Below are 17,777 nucleotides of genomic sequence, written 5' to 3' on the forward strand. Positions count from 1 at the left end.
GAGACCTTTTTCTCACACTAGTCATGTGAGCTAGAAACATGGAGATAGCTGAAGTCTTTTTAATGTAGTATTGGGGTTTCGTCATACGTGTGGGGCGTGTGTGTTTGTGTGTGTGTGTGTGAGAGAGAGAGAGAGAGAGAGAGAGATTTTGTAATTTGTGTGTGTGTGTGTGTGTGTGTGTTGGGGGGGGGGGGGGTAATATTATGTGGAAAAGATTGACAATCTCATTGGCAAAAGGAAGGAAGGGAGCCTTTGTTGGGTGTGCTGCATTATTACTTGTGTGATGTACGAGAACGAGTTACACGAAACAATCGAAAGAGAGCATTTGCGTGCGAGAGAGTGCCGTGCAAATCAGGCCTTTCACATTCTCCTTTTTGGGCCTCGCCCGAATCTCTGGAAAAAGCTTTTAATAATGGATTCCTGCTACCACGCTGCACTATCATCCTCACCACACTTGCACCACATACATGAGTCCAGGTAGACTTTAGAGCATCACACTGCGAAATGGGCGTCGACGCTGCCGTAGAAGATGTTGAAAATGCCTGCACAAGCTCGTTTGCCACCCTATCGGCGTACATCACCGCGGTGAGCGAGACGCCGACGCGGCTGACGGAGAGGTTTACGGCTGTTAGCACGGCTGAAGCAGAGAGATATCCCCCGGGGGATAATCACATGCAACGTAGGCTCCGCTGGGTGGACGTTATGGCTATGGGTGTTGGTGGCATGATGGGTGCCGGCATCCTCGTCACCACCGGCCAAGCCGCCCACGTCTCCGCCGGCCCGGCCGTCGTTGTTTCATACGCCATAGCTGGCGTTTGCGCCCTCCTCTCCGCCCTCTGCTACACCGAGTTCGCAGTCCACGTCCCCTCAGCTGGAGGCGCCTTCAGCTACCTTCGCGTAGCCCTAGGTAAAACCACAGTCTAATTAATCATATCAGCTTATTAAAGGTCGTATTAGTGCAGTGCGATCTGAATTAACTTTCTTTGATGTTTTTTAAGGTGAATTTGCCGCTTACCTTACGGGAGCTAACCTTATAATGGAGTACGTGATATCCAATGCTGTAGTTGCTCGTAGCTTCACCTCCTACTTAGCTACTGTGTTCGGAGTCAGTAACCCTGATACGTGGCGTGTCAAAGCTGAAGGGTTAGCCCCCGGCTACAACATGCTAGACTTCCCGGCAGTTGCAGTCATCATCCTTCTGACAATTTGCATATGTTGGAGGTATTATAAACAACACTTTTCCAATGGCACTAATTATAGCCTATCTCACAAAACATGTTGTCCATGAAATGAGGAAAATTTCACAGTGGTAATGCTTATATCAAAGGTTGATATTTTATTCTTTAAGCAATTATGTGTAATACGATCACTTTATTATTAGTCTATTCCAATTAAGAACGTTGGGTAGTGTAAAAGAATGATTAAGATTGTTAGGCAGCGTTCTATTGAAGAGATGTCTCCTGTAACACTTATAATTAAAGTCGCCCTTGATAATTAGAAAAGGCTTATCAAATTAAAGGCATTGATTCAGAGCAATAAACAAAAGTTACAGACAGTGTGTTACCTTCTATTGTTCATGTTTATGATTAGCACCACGATGAAGTTTCATATTTATATCTATGTAGCTGTGTGTAATTATAACCTTCTGTTGTTCATGTTGGTAATGATCATTAGCACCAAGATAAGCTCGAATCTCAACGTTGTCATCACCGTCGTTCACCTTGCTTTGATTGCATTCATACTGGTGGCTGGTTTTGCCAATGGCTCCTTAAGCAACCTCACAAAGCCTGGCAATCCCAACTCCCCCGGAGGTTTTTCTCCTTTTGGAGCGAAGGGCATTTTCAATGGAGCAGCTTTGGTGTATTTTGGCTACATCGGATATGATGCCGTGTCAACAATGGCCGAAGAAGTGCACAAGCCTTCCAAAACAATGCCCATTGGCATAGCTGGCTCCGTGGTTTTGGTAACCGTGCTATACTGTTTGCTGGCCGCGGCCATTGTCATGCTTCTCCCTTATGATGAGGTATATTGATATAATTACCTGGTCCCTTCATCCAACTAGAGCGAGGTTATTGCCTTAATTTTTATCAGATAAAACTTTAGAATGAATTCACAGAAATTTTTATGGTTAATGTGATCATCAGATCAATTATTGATTTAGTATATGGCATATTTTGATTATGTTGCTTGCAGATAGACCCAACGGCACCTTTCTCCATGGCTCTACGGCAAAAAGCTGGGTGGAAATGGGGTTCCAATGTTGTGGGAGTTGGCGCATGTATTGGTATTTTGAGCTCACTACTAGTGTCCATGCTAGGGCAAGCTCGCTATCTGTGTGTGATAGGCCGTGCAAACGTGATTCCAAGCTGGTTTGCTAGAATAAATTCTCGCACAGGGACTCCTCTAAATGCCTCCATAGTACTAGGTGAGTTCAACTGCAACGATTTATTAAAATCTAATCAAGTACTATTTTATGCTCCACTTTCGCATTGCTGCGATATATAGCAATGGTCGGCAGCTAGAGTCTAGTCGATTGGGTACCATTATATATATATATGCTGCAAGGCAATTCGGTATTATAAGGCGAACCTAGTCACACCATTGTCTGATTCAATCAGTGTAGGCGTTAAATAGTATATATCATAACTAATTGTATGGAAGAATGAAGTTCTCCACCATGAGCATTGCAGACTCCAGAGAGTCTGTCTAGTCGAGTTGCTAAGTCAGTTGGTTCCCTCTCTTCACACCGGTTAATCAGATTCATGTTACTCTTTGAACTCATTTACTTTAAATTTGTTATATTACTTTAACTTTTATTTGCTAATCTACATCAATAATTTGTGTTAATTTCCATGAATTTGTCTATGCAATCTGTACGACTATTTTAATCGATTAACTAGTCAATGTTTCTTTACTATTTTAAATCCTATATTGTTATTTATGTCACATTTAAATAACTTTTAATGATGACTTTTTTTTCGAGAATTAATTTATTACTATTTATCACTTAAAATTACATTATTCATTTAATTTCTTACATGATTTTTTCAAAAATTGTTTAAAATCAAAATATTCTAAAATGAATGTGCATTTTCATGTACTTTTTGAGAGATTTTTTTTGAATTCTATAAATTTTATTTTGAATGACTACTTACGCTACTAATTTAGGAATTGTTTTTTTTAATAAAGGGGAGACCTGAAGTAGCAAATTCATCTTCGCATGTAGACCTTAATTACTTATTGTTAATTTTGCAGGTGTGTGCACTGCGATAGTGGCTCTCTTCACAGAGATGCACGTACTCCTCGATCTGATTGCAATCGGCACACTCTTTGTGTTCTACATGGTTGCGAATGCCTTGATCGTGAGGCGTCATGTGTTGAGCGGAGTCACAAATCCTTGGCCGACAGCAGCTTTTCTGATTTCAATATCATGCGTGTCGATTGGATTTGTCACGTTCTGGCGTCAAATGGGGGAAGGTAAGGCCGGTACTGGGCTGGCACTAGGGGTTGCAGTTGCCCTCGTTTTGACACTTACCTTCAAAGCACTGGTCCCAACCATTGATGATGGAATGAAAGTCGACTGGGAAGCTCCCCTGATGCCATTCCTGGCGGTAGCTTCAATAGTTCTCAATGTCTTCCTGATGGGCTCGATCAAAGTGCAAGCCTTTGTAAGGTTTGGGATATGGTCGGCTGCTGCTTTGCTCTTCTACCTGGCCTACAGTGTACACGCCTCTCACGATGCAGCTTCACACGCCATCAAATCAGTTGAATTAACCACTATACCACTTGACGATGCTCCCGGCCAAGCTGGCCTGTTCATTGCAGCTAGCTAGTAGGGAGCCCCTCTGCACTACCGGAAAGATGGTGCCAGCCACCAACAATTGCGCGTTTTCCACAACCGCTTCCATCGAAAATCTCCATCAGCTTGAACTAGTCCAAACATTAGAGGTGGTGGTCACTGGTGCGCAAAAGAAGGAGCTAGCCCAACGCCATCTTCCATTCATCTGTTGTTGTTAATACATTCATGTCATATGGTCCACCTCAAAAGGTGTTTACTTTCGTATATACTGCCCTAGTTTAATAGGTGCCCTCAGCCCTGTCGTCAAATAAGGTTCAAAGACAATGGACTAGATTGGCACATTCCCTCAAATATGCATACATGTACAATTAAGAAAGGAAGATATTAAAGATATTCTTTCTGCTACAAAGTTCTCTTACATCTCTATATCATGTGTGTTTTCTCACTTGTGGTGTTCTCATTGATATGATTTTGGGAAGTGGAGTTTTGTTAATTAAATTTATCTTAAATTTATCTTAAATAGTATCTTAAATTTAATAATGCCACTCTTGTTTGGGCCATGTTATTAGGGAGGGACAAAGGAGGCAAGGGAAGCATGCAAAAGGATTCAAAGAGGACCACAATTATAGAGCAACATTTTGGGCCAATGTAAAAGTAAATCAATCATCTTTTGAGAAAGAAATAAAAATATTAAAAAAAGAAGAGTGTTCTTTTGTACATAAAGTCCAATCATAGTAGTAGTGCTAAGATATTGCATAAATAGGGAAAACTTGTATGATGTTAAGGCATAATTTTTTATTTTATATCAATTCCATAGATCATTCCATGACAACCAACCAAACATGTCGTGTAATGGAAACTAACAATATATCTTATGGCTCTTTTCCATATGCTATATTCCCATTAGATTTTTGTGGGCCATACAACATTTACAAATTCTATACCAAATTTTATTCAACAACATCATTAACTTACATAGACTTTTATTTTTATTTTATATATGATCTCTCTCTCTCTCTCTCTCTCTCTCTCTCTCTCTCTCTCTCTCTCTCTCTCTCTCTCTCTCTCTCTCTCTCTCTCTCTCTGTCTCATGCATGTGTGTTGTCAAGTGTTAGCATAGTGGCTTCTTACACTCTTACACACATTTGGCTCCAAACTTAGAGATCCTATTTTAAATCTTGCATGCCGATGGAAGACGTATAGGAGGCTTGAGCCCCAAATGGTTGCAAGCCTCTCACACAAGCTCTTAACGAGAGGAATGAAGAGAGGGTGAGGGTTGGAGGCAACCTACACTACCTAACACCCTCATCAATGAAATGAACTAAGGAATAAGAAACCATAAACAATCCCAATCAAAGCATTATATACATCCCTTGACACAACCCTCTCTTCAACACCATGAATAATCCTAAGGATAAGGTTAAGAGCTCACTGACATAGACAGTGCTCTCACCATTCCACATGCAAGAAACCCAAGAAAAGATAGATACACTCCCCCCATCTTCCTTGAAGAAAGATGAAAACCCTCCAGCACACAAACCTCCCTCTTGCAACACAACCTCACACCTCACTAGCTACATGACAAGAAGAAGGGAAAAGAGATCTCTCACATAAGAACTAACAAGAGGGCAAGGGAAAGAAGAGGAAACTTTGCACAAGAGCAAGCTCACACTCTCACTCAAGGACAAGACACAAAAGTAGATTCCAACTCTAGTGTAGAGGGGAATGAACTCTCCCTCACCCATGCCCTCATTATATAGAAAATACAATGCCACATGTCAAGCATGAGTGAGATTTCATATATTACAATTAATGCGGTGTGGTTGAACCCAATCACCCTTATGCCTAAGGTGTAAACCATATAATATGTGCATCAAATGAATAATACAATGTGAACAAATCATGTGCGTGCACATGCACCTAGAGTGGTCAATGAAGCTCAAGGTCAGCCTAGGTGTTAACCCCAAGGGTTAACATTTGTGTGAGATAGTTTCATTTTAATTTAAGCTACTAATGTTTAATATTTGTTTAAATTATTTTATAGATTCTTTAAATTCTTTTTCAAATCCTATGAAGTAACTCTATTAAGTTCTATACGTTTTAATTTTTAAGGATATGTAAATATTTTATTTCTTCCCTGATTTTCACCTTTCTAGATCTATGCATTAGAATTCTCATATCCTAAGTTAATGTGTTCAAACTATTTTTTTTAATTTTATTTTGTAGCTTCTTGAAATCCTTTTGGCTATATTCTTATAGATATTCATAGAGCTATTTGCATAGCTCTTGTTTTGGTCCCCAACACCTTTCCCTTCTCTCGAGGTAAACACAAACCCCTAAACCCTTTCTATTAATGGCACACATAGCTGGGCGATATGGGAGTTTTTTTTAATTGGCATGCTGCATAAAATCTCTCACAATGTAAGAGAATGCATAGAGCTCTCATAGAGTGTAAGAGCTCTCATGCATAGAGCTCTCATGCATGAGAGCTCTATGCATGAGAGATCTATGCATGAGATCTCTTCCCATACAAGAGATATATGCATGAGATCTCTTACCATATAAGAAAGATCTATGCATGAGCTCTATGCATGAGCTCTATACATGAGAGCTATGCATAAGAGAGTTCTATGCATGAGATCTCTCAGCATATAAGAGAGATCTATGCATGATAGCTCTTACCATGCAGCAAGAGACCTCTACACATGTGAGATCTATGCATAAGAGAGTTCTATGCATGAGATCTCTTAGCATATAAGAGAGATCTATGCATGATAGCTCTTACCATGCAGCAAGAGACCTCTACACATGTGAGATCTATGCATAAGATCTCTATACATGAGAGCTCTATATGCATGAGAGCTGTAATTTCCATGAGATCATATGCATGAGAGATGTCTATGTGCAAAAGATCTCTCACGAATCATGAAAATGCATGAGAGCTCTCTATGCATGTGAGAGCTCTCAGTTCTCGAGAGCTATCTATGAAGAAAAGCTCTTAATTCTTGAGAGCTCTTCTACATGAGAAATCCAATTTGAATAGAGTGTAAGAGCTCTCATTAAAAAAAAAGATGCATGAGAGCTCTCGTGCATAGAGAGGTCAAAATTTGCATAGAGTGTAAGAGTTCTCCTACATGAGATCTATATCCATGAGAGCTCTCTATGCATAAGAGAGAACTCACAATGCATGGGAGCTCTCACATGCATAAGAGTATGAATATTCTCTTATTTTGTTCTCGCTGCTTCTTGTAGGTCCTTACCATGCTTGAACTAGTCTAAACATTAGAAGAAATTTTCATTTATATTAATTATAGCTGGTGGTCATTAGTGCACACAATGCAATCTTCCATTCATAATGTCTGTATTTGTGGTTAATATAATCATGTCATAAGGTCGACCTCAGAATTTGTTTACTTTCGTATATGATGCCCTAGTTAAATAGGTTCCCTTACATGGTCATCAAATTAAAACAAAGCCTCTGAGTCAAAGGTTGAAAGACAATGGAGTAGATTGGCACATTCCCTCAAATATTCATACATGTACAATTTAGAATGGAAGATATAAAATATATTTTTTCTACAACAAACTTCTCTTACATCTCTACATGATGTGTGTTTTCTCACTTGTGGTTGTGTTTTCTCAGTTGTGGTTGTGGATAGTGGAAACCTGTTGCACTATGACACAATACATGGTATCCCTTTACACATGGTGTTCTCCAATGATATGGTTCTGGGATGTGGAGTTTTTTTAATAGTGTATATCACTACAAAATAAAGTGGGTGTGGGTGAGAGAACACGAGACATCTTCTCAAAACGCTAGTCTTGTTTGGGAAATGTTATTAGGAAGGGAGAGAGGAGGCAAGAAAAGGACACAAAAGGATTCAAAGAGGACCAAAATTATACATCGACATATGGATGTGAATGTGAATGTGTATGTGAATTAATGTGTCGTCGATATGAGAAAATGGATGAGAATGAGTACACATTGAATGGAATGTGGAATAAGTAATGTGGACTAAGGAGCGATAATGTGGAAAGACGAGAGTTCGATTTAGAAACTGTATTTTGTGACTGTTTGTAAATGACTGTTTTATGTCAAGAATGCTGGGGGGAAGCATTTTGACCATCTTGTGGATTAAGGTCATGAAGACCTAACTGTTAAAGTTGCAACTGCTGACGGAGAGTCAATGGAGGACGTCTCGCGTAGCAAGGTCGACCGAGGTCTTGACCAGCCTCGGTTCGATTTAAATGGTGAGCTTCCGGTAGGGTGGATGAGGGACCAAGGAAGCGGCCTATGAGTGAAGCACTAGGTCACCTGCGAAGGATCCTAGAGGGTGCTGACCATACGGTGCTCGGGCTCTGGGTCACCCAGGATACCCACGCGTGCGTCGAGGAAGATATTGGAACAAGGAGTAAGAGTTGTTTTGTGAAACCGGGCATGGATCTGGTTGATTGATCTTGCTGGTCTTCAATGGATGAGTCCATGGCTCTTTATATGGATCTGTTGGTTGATCTTGCTGATCTTCAACGAGAGTCCATCTTGAATTTTTTTAAGTGATTATATTGCCGAGTATTATGGGCTAGGAACTATTGAAAAGACCCCTGTGTGGACAGGTGGTGAGCGTTCTAGTTGCCAATGATGCCATAGATACTCTGATGAAGGAATGATGGGAAATTATGAATCAACCGGATAAATTGGAAGATTGTGATCAGTGGTACTATGGTTTCATTAAAGGATTGTTTTAAAGTTAGCTGATGCTAAGAAAAAGGCAATTTCATATTGGGTGTGTAAGTGGTGTGGCTAGTTTTATGTTTGCATGAACTTCCGGCTAGGGGGCCTTGGAACTCTTTTCCTTGGTACCCGGGACAAAACCTAACCAAATTCCAAATTGGATCCCATCACTACAGTGGTTGGGCGGTTGGCTAACCCATGGGATCGGATGGGGTTAGGCTGGACTGATGGATCCGTAAATCGAGATTTAATTTCTATTATTACGATAGATGAAGTAAATCCCGGATAGAAATTGTTCTATGGATAGGAATCAACGGCTGTGCCTCTTGATGGGGAAAAAGCGTTGATCCCAATGATCCAAGTGCAAGTTTCTTCCTTGAATTGACCAAGTACCGTTAAAGGTGTAGTCAGATCAGTTGATCCGTAATGATCTTGACTACGTTAGAGTAAAGAGTTATCCTGGTGGAATCAAAGAGGACCAATGTAAAAGTAAACCTCATCTTTTGAAAAGGAAATAGAAATATTTAAAAATAAGGGTAAAGTTTAATCACAGTAGTAGTGCTAAGGTATTACATAAATTGGGAAAACTTGTATGATTTTATGGCATAAATTTTAATTTTATGTCAGTTTCATAAATCATTCCATGACAACAAACCAAACATGTCATGTAATGAAAATTAACAATATGTCTTGTGGTTATTTTCCATGCGATACTCCCATTAGATTTTGGTGGGACCATGCAACATAAACAAATTTCGTATTCCATTCATTCAACAACATCATTAACTTACATAGCCTTTTATTTTTATTTTATAGATGATCTCTCTCTCTCTCTCTCTCTAGATCTCTCTCTCTCTCTCTCTTGTGTGTGTAATGAGTTAGCATTGTGGATTCTTACTCTCGTTTACACATTTAGCTCCTAACATAGAGATCCTATTTAAAATCTTGCTCCTTGCATTTGTGAAGACTTATGTGTTGCATGTGGTGTGCCAACTTGGTTGTGATGTTAAAAGTTATATAATGCTAGGTATGAGTTATACTACATGCATATGATTAACTCATGTTTTACAAATATAAGCACTTTTCAAAGCTCAAGGGATGTCTTATGTATTTATTTATTTATTTATGCACGTGCACATGCACATGCACATAAACATGTTTGTATGTGTGTTAAAAAACAATAGACCACTCTATAATTGTACATTTTTTGAGAATTAACCATGGTTTAGCACTCTAAATGTCCAACAAGACTCGGTTTGACACTAGACACAATGATGAACTGTTCAAGGTGTTCAGTCTCACCCTAACCCTCCTTAAAACACATCCAAAAGGAGATTACCTAGTGAACCGCAATCGCATGAGGATCTTTCCAATGGCTGAGCTCGTAACCCTTGAGGTCTGCAAGCTCTACAACTCATTGAGAAGCAATTCCACGGCCTCCTGTGAGCGTAGTCACACCATCGCGTTGCACTACAGGTACTCGTCCCTCCTCTCACCTCACTTCACTCACACACACTCACTAGCATGCATTAGGGAGAGAGATTACCAAGAGCAAGAATCAATTGCACAATGGGAGAGTCTCTTGTATTATGAGAGATATTCACTTATATACATGGCCATAAGTGTTCACTCTCACTTAAATTGTGGCCGACCGGGCACTTCAGGCTCATAAGAGGCCTAATGCTATTACAATGACTACTCTCATAATATATCCATGAAGTTCATCACTTAGGACTTCATCCTAACTTGCTACCACACGCTCTTGAAGCGGGAATCGCCATAAATACTCCGTGTCGCACCATTACGGGCGCCTGTCCAAGTTGTAGATTTGGATGCTATTGCTTCATATCTTGAATGTATGACCCTTTGGTGTATCTATCGTGACTCCTTGATGTAAGATAATGGTGGTAGCTCTTGTTAACCCTAGAATTTGGTTAACATCCTCCCTTCCTGATGGCGATCGCGTCCTTATGATTGCGTTGAAGACCTTTGTGTATGGGGAGAATGAACAAGCTTTGTCGATGGCTTTGATGTTGAGTGACATTCAATGGTCTTTGTTCCTCCGAAAGGAATAAGAAAAGCTAGTTAGTGAATGAAGAGGTTAGTGGTTTATTGGAAATTCCGAACGGGGTGGGGCGGTGGGATTTTTTTACGAATGATTGCATTTTTATATTTATGTGAGCCCGCTTTTTTTTTAATGGCTCAGTTTGTTTTTGGCAATCATAAGCAAGGTTGTTAGTGGGGATACTAAGAGATGTTAATAATGGGAGAGAAGATAGGAAAGGATTCGGAGGAACATAGACTTAATCATCAAAATGAGATAGTGATTCTCAGTTCCTCATTTGATTCATTGAAGCAACATTCATCATTTGAAGAAATTGGCCTTCGATGATGTCCCTTTGTGTGGCAAGATTCTTATCAAATGTTGTTGAGTAGGGCCTGTTCCTGTCTTTTTCTGCCCATATGCTTTTTATGTTTTTATATATATTTAAGTGCTCTTATGAAGCAGATATAAATGAAGTACAAGAATCGAGTCATATAGACTCTTATTGAACTACTCTGTGTGAAGTAGCCACTTGTTGGTGAGGATTGAAAAAATTACGTCAACTTGCGAGGTTGATATAGATATCTTCACTAAGGATTGAAGATCATTGATTTGTGAAGATTGTATCATCGTTTGGAGAGGTTTGTAATTTGAAGGAAAATTCCAGGTGATGGGTTGTACCATTGACCAGGCTTTCGCCCACCATCGTCCCCCCATCTAGAGATGTACCTAGAAGTCGATGTGTTGAGGCTTTGGTGCAAATGTTCTCCTATGCATGAGTACAGATATGTACTCATGGAGCAGGTGCTACATTAATTTAGCCAAAAGAATAGTAAGCAATAAGCTCAACAAATATATAATGGCTATTGAAGATCGTTGGGAAAGTGTTAATGTGTGAGATAGCTTAATCCGATGAGGCTTAAATCATGAAAGTGTAGGTTCTTAAGCCGTGAGACTGTAATTCGTGTGAGAAACCTGAACTCGTGAGATTACAGGTTTTTTGGCCATGAAGGGGTATTCTGTGAAATGGTCTAATCCCATGAGAGTGCAGGTTTTTGGCGTGAAGGGATATTTCGTGAAATGGCCTAAACCCGTGAAAGTGCAGGCTGTGATATGAAATTTCGTGAACTGTAATTCTGTGAGATGGAATTCCGTGAAAGTGCAGGCTGTAAACTGGAATTCCATGAAATGTAATTTCGTGAGATGGAATTCCATGAAAGTGCAGGCCATGACTTGGAATTCCATGAAATGTAATATCGTGAGATGGAATTCCGTGAAAGTGTAGGCCATGAACTGGTGTAATTTCATGAGATGGAATTCCGTGACAGTGGAGGCCATGAACTGGAATTCTGTGAGATGGAATTCCATGAAAGTGCAGGCCGTGAACTGGAATTCCGTGAGATGGAATTTCATGAAGTTGCAAGTTTTGACCCCGTGAAGTTGCAGGTTTTGACCTCGATGGTGTGTAAGCTTAGGGGACTTTATGATGTGCTTGGGGATCCAAGCTTTGGTATTTCTTTGGTAGTACCCTTGTTCTTGCAGTAGTGTTTCTGTTGGTACCCACACTTGTTGACTTGGTGGAGTTCTTTGAGGAACTCGCATAGGCTTTTGTGGATGGTGTTGTGGGGTACTTTTCTTTTTCCTTGGCCTCCAAGTGCTGCATTGAGGAAGAAGCTTTGACTGTCAAGGCACCCAAATTTGATTGGTACCTTCATAGTAGCCTTTAGCTACAAGTAGTTGCTTCGCCACCCACATTTTGATACTATTAAGATACCTTGACTGTGGTTATCTTGGTGAAATTTTCTTTTGGGTTGATATGGAAGGTTTGGGGACTCCTTGACTTTGGTTGGCGTGGAGGCTACACGTATGAGACTCATGGGCATTGTTGACGATGATGAGGCTAGAGTCTCTTGTGGAGTGGCTGTCGATGACGAGGCCTTCGAGCATGTGGTTGTCTCCTTTGGTGAGGTTTGTCGATAAAGAGGCATAGGCTCCGGGTCTTTTCCTTTGAGTTCCTTGTTAGAGATAGAAGGTTGAGCTGTGGGAACTTCTTCAAGAATAGCTGTTGATTGTGAGGTTTTGGTATCGGATGGGGTTGAAGGACTAGATGCTTTATCGGAGTTTGTTGTTGACGCAGATGGTAGGTCATTGTGTAGAGGGGCTTCTGTGGAAGAGGCTTGTAATCTTTTGCGTTCAGCATCATAGGAATCCATTAAGTTGGACCCTCTTCCTTGCAGTATGGTATTGCCAACTTTTTGTCGTTAACCATCATGATTACTCTATCACTAGCAAAGCATAGTGGTGCTTGGGAAACAATAGTCCATTAATGCCCCAAGATCAAATCTGCTTCCAACACATACACAACCACATGAAACTTGCAAGTAAGGGGGTTAGTTTCAATATACATTATTGTATGTTCAAAGTACCCCAAACATGAGATATTCAAGTCTGGTGTAAAGGGAATTCTTTTAGGATGTGTCGTAAGTGTTGGTTGACCTAACAAATCCTGTAGCTTGACGGTCATGAGATTGTGTTCTCATGTTGGATAAAGCTATGCTTGAGCTGTTGTGATTTTATTTGAAATTTCCAATGCAACCATAATCGTAGGGATCTTTTCAGTAAGATATGTTAGAAGTTCCAGCTCCTCCAAGGTCTTTTCCTCCCGTATAGCAATTGTACATTACCAGCTCGCAGGAGTGTTCGCAGGAGTGTTCAAGGTGACTGTTTGCATAGATTTATCTATTGAGTACAACGATTCACCTATCCAAGTTCCACCATGGACGACATCATACTCAAGGGAATCTAGAGTAACATGGAATGTAAATTCCATATCTCAACCGATTGTTTGAGTAGTGTAGCTAAAGTAACCTGGAACTTTGATGTTTTGCCCATTGGCTCCTCTTGCAAGACTATTACTTGTAGGGATGAGTTTAGGTTGTCCCAATGACACCCAAGTGTCTATTGTCATGATGTTATGACTAGCTTGAGGGCTAATCAATGTGCGTTTGTGCTTAACATCATTGCCTGTAGGGAAATCCAACCATACCATGATAGAATCTTCCAAATGAACCATGGATGTTTCTGTTTTTGTTTCGGCTTCAGATCCCGTCTCTATTTCATACTCCTATTCACTTTCATCCTTTGTTTGGCTCTCAGCTTTTTCAAGAGTACCCAATATGTACATTGGCATACTTGGCCCTCTCACAATTCTTAATGAGGTTTATTTGGAAACTTGTGAATCCTCATAGTCTTGTTTTATGGAGTTTTTTATGTCTTGGTATAACTCATGTTGAGCTCTTAAAGGTGAAAGTGCCGATGTGATGCTGGCTTCATCTCTCAGGAGAGAAGATCATTCCTCCAATTGAGGTTTTAAGAGATTGTTTTAATCTCATAGAATTATCAAATTCCTCACATGCTTTCTCAAGCATATAGTTTGTGCAATCTGTCTCAAATTCCTCACATGCTTTCTCAAGCATATAGTTTGTGCAATCTGTCTCAAATAACTCTTCTGTAGAGAGTATGTCTTCTTGAAAGGGAAAGCGGTACTTCTCTAGGCTTTGTATTTTGGTTTCTTTTTTAGGATTGGCATTATGAGACTCAATCACAACCGATGATCCTATAGTAAGACAAGCAACCAAGCTAAGCATGGTCTCCTGAGCTTGCTTTTAGCATATGTCATGTGATTATTATTATCAATTTGGGGTGGTTGGGTGGGTTCTAGTTTCCTGATTGGTCTATGTGGTGCATTGCGTGAAGAGTCAAAACTTGTTCCATTCTCACTTAGTGATGTACTAGAACTTGTTTCATTTTTTGACTTTCTTTGGGTTGTCAGTTTTTCATTATGCTTGCCCATGCGATGAGATCGAATTTTCTTTTGGGCTTTTGTATAATTTGGTACACATATGGGTTTTGAGGTTTGTGTGGTAGTCTTTGAGGTGGATTCTTCTACATATGGGTTTTGAGGTTTGTGTGGTAGTCTTTGAGGTGGTCTTGCTGGTCCAAGAAATAAGACAACCATTAATGAAGAAATAATTGCCACTAGTAGATCCCATAGATAAATGTGAGCTGGCCCAATCTGCATCTGTGTAACCCAAAAGAGAATATGATCTTGTTGGTTTATGGTCTATTTCAAATGAGTGATGATAGTTGTGTATACATTTCATGGTGAAATGTGACAATCTTTTGTTTTGATAGTTAATTTCTTGTAGAAAAAAAAGCACATTTTTGTAATTATAAGTAAAAAATATATTATACATTACATAGACATGGGTGATTTATTAGTAGTTTTAAAGAAGATTAGATCTTATCGATGACCTTGTTTTTTCCATTTTGTTATTTGACGTGAAAATTGGAAATTTTTTTACCTTCATATTTTTAGCAATATGTACATTTTTTAAAAGAAGTTTGAAACTATGCTTATTTTGTAAAAAATCTAAAAACAGTTCTCTTCAATGTCTCCAAAAGATTGTAAAATCGATTAATATTTAGGGCTAGTAAAAAATCAAGATAGCATGTTATTTGCAAACGACAACTCATGACTCGTCGTTTTTCATGACTGGATTTTTACCATGTGCTTAAATATTAATCCCTACGGTTCCTTGTACTTGCAAGACAAACTTCAAAGCACTCTATGGCACTATATACCAAGCCACTCAAGGGATTTGCATAAATAGAAGATGAAAGTGAAAGAAGCATCAACCTATGTGTGGACTAAGAAGAAACGGGTGTTCGGTTATCTAAAGAGCATGGATCGCTTTGGCTTGTTTTATTCCAAGGGGGGTAAATCATCTAGCTGCATGCATTTACAGAGTCACATTGGGCTGGATGCTATGGCACATGAGTGTCCATGAGTGGTTTTTTCTTTCGCCTTGGTGATTTATGTATATCATAGCTCAGCAAGAAGCAACCCACTTTGGCCATTTCAAGCTGTGAAGCTAAGTACAGGGCAACATTTATAGCTACAATTGAGAGTGTTTGGCTCAGATGCCTTGCTGATTTGGGTATCGGCGTGTCCTTAGATACTAGCATCTTTACTGATAGTTAGAGTGCTATGACAAAAGGCATCCAATTTTTCATGCTCGCACAAAGCACATGGAGATACATTATCAGTATGTTAGGGAGAGATGCTCCGCAAGGGAAATCAGCTTAGCTTATGTGCCAACAAAGGATAACATGGCATATTTAATCCCAAAGGCTCTCTCACGAGAGAAGTTTGAAGCTTTTTGAGCTTCGAACTTACTTCTCTCTAGAGATTTTTATGGGCTCCCTCTCACAGTACAAAGATCCTGGCACATCTCTATCTATCATCTCATTGTGTGCTCCCTTGATCTTCTCCATTGTGTTTGTATGTGCATTCGTGCAACCATGTTTCAAACAACTCTCACCTTCTCCACACGAGCCTCCTCCACCACTCCCAACTATTTCCCTCCTTGGTTTGGATGAAGAATGTGAGCCTCCCTTTCCTCCTCCTAGTGAGAGCATAAATGCAAGTGCCACCATAGGCAAGCTAGCCAGATGTCGTCGTGTGTCCAAGATCATTCATAACTTTTTTTAAGATCTCACTCCCTTTTCATAATTTGTTGTTCTCTCTCCCTTATTAACCATATTGACCTAGCCTTTACCTAGCTGAGTGTAGGGCTATTATTGATATTCGTGAGTGTTGAGAGAGGAGAGCGGGTGCTAAGATTCTTTATAGTGTTTGTCACTAATATTAATCCATAAAGAAGAGGAATACTTTTAATGCATTGGCAATATCCTTATTGCATAAAGAAATTGGTCATCATGAACTTCCATGCTGAGAGTTATTCTTATCCCAGCTTCTAGCTCACAATTTGGGATAAATTGTCAAACATGATTACCTATAGCAACTTACTAAACACTGTTTGTAAAAAGCTTATGCACTTGCAGAAAATCTATAATCTCCAACACTATGGTACTGTAAACTAAGTATAATACCATTGTATGTGAACCAATCACATACACATACATTCGCTAACATCTGCAACACTTAGATTCTTTGCAAAGACTCTCTTGCAAATAAATTTTTGCTACACATTTTCACTGGAGTAGAAATCAGGCATATATAGTAAAAATCGACACTCATAGAGTGCCTACGAAAATTTTGCAATGCCAAATTCGGTCCCAAAATGTGCTTGAATCATGTAGAAATGTGCAAACATGTTAGCTGCATGTAATATGGTCTTCTTCCTTTATCAAAGAGGATGAGATAATTATTTTCTTATATACGTGTAGCTCTCACTACAAATAGTGTTGGTCCAAAAGTAAAGAGGAAAAGGGATGGAAATACCCTAAGTTACCCGTGTACTACTTCCTTGCTTACCTTGTTCTTGCCTCTTGCTTTCCTCCTTAGCTCTCACAAAAACTAGAGCTTTGATACCTAAAGAAAATACAGGGAGAGTGAGAGCTCGAGTTCCTACAAGAAAAAAAACACACACACACACACACACAAGAGAGATGGATTGTTGAATTTTCTTTTATATTTTTATTTTCTCTATAACCATAAACTAAAGAGATAAGAGTACATACTATAAGAGAAAGTACACTCTTCTACCATAATATACAATGATTAATCCATAGTGTGAACCTCACTATATGAGCTACTGCTATAACTATGCCATAATCTATTAATCCAAATTAAATATGGTTGTTACTTAGCTTATTGTCCCTGTTGGTGCTAGTGGCATATCAACTGTAATCTCACTGACCATGCCACTAGTTGAACTTGATATCTTAGCATGCCTTGGCATTGAAGCATTCTAATATGAGACTAGAAGAAAATGTAGGCTCCACTTTCAAGGAGAGAAAGTGAAGATTCTATGGGCCATTGAAAAGTTATACATTCATATTTGCATTCATGTTTAAGGTTATCTCGATCACTCGATCATGAGGAGTTCTTGATTTCTTATCTAGATAGATGTGATGTATTGATTATAATGTCGTGGCATCCTTGTCTCGATCCTAAAAGTAGTACTTGAGACATTACATAGGTAATATTTTACAACCCTATAAGAATCATAATGTAATAACAATGACAACAAGGATGTTACAGTGAAGAGTATGAGAGGGAGGAGGTAGAGGAAGAAGTATTTTCCCTCGAGATGATAGAATCATAATGTAATAAGAGTTGGATGGGGGCTAGAACACTTTTGACAAGGAGGACAATGACAACAAGGATGTTCCAG

At 39.5% G+C, this 17,777-nt stretch overlaps 1 protein-coding gene across 1 annotated transcript; it reads left to right on the forward strand.

Moving 5' to 3' along the window:
* The first annotated feature begins 418 nt into the window (after positions 1–418).
* LOC147629881 (cationic amino acid transporter 6, chloroplastic-like) lies at positions 419–4,102 on the forward strand. The gene is made up of 5 exons (XM_086810879.1): positions 419–907; positions 999–1,221; positions 1,675–2,023; positions 2,194–2,425; positions 3,256–4,102. Exons 1-5 carry the CDS (start codon positions 505–507, stop codon positions 3,831–3,833), a joined length of 1,785 nt encoding a protein of 594 aa, XP_086667005.1. The 5' UTR covers positions 419–504; the 3' UTR covers positions 3,834–4,102.
* The last annotated feature ends 13,675 nt before the right edge of the window (positions 4,103–17,777 follow it).

This window comes from Cibotium barometz, chromosome 17 (assembly GCF_041138505.1).
Source record: "Cibotium barometz isolate CiBa-2024 chromosome 17, ASM4113850v1, whole genome shotgun sequence".
Classification (NCBI taxonomy): domain Eukaryota; kingdom Viridiplantae; phylum Streptophyta; class Polypodiopsida; order Cyatheales; family Cibotiaceae; genus Cibotium; species Cibotium barometz.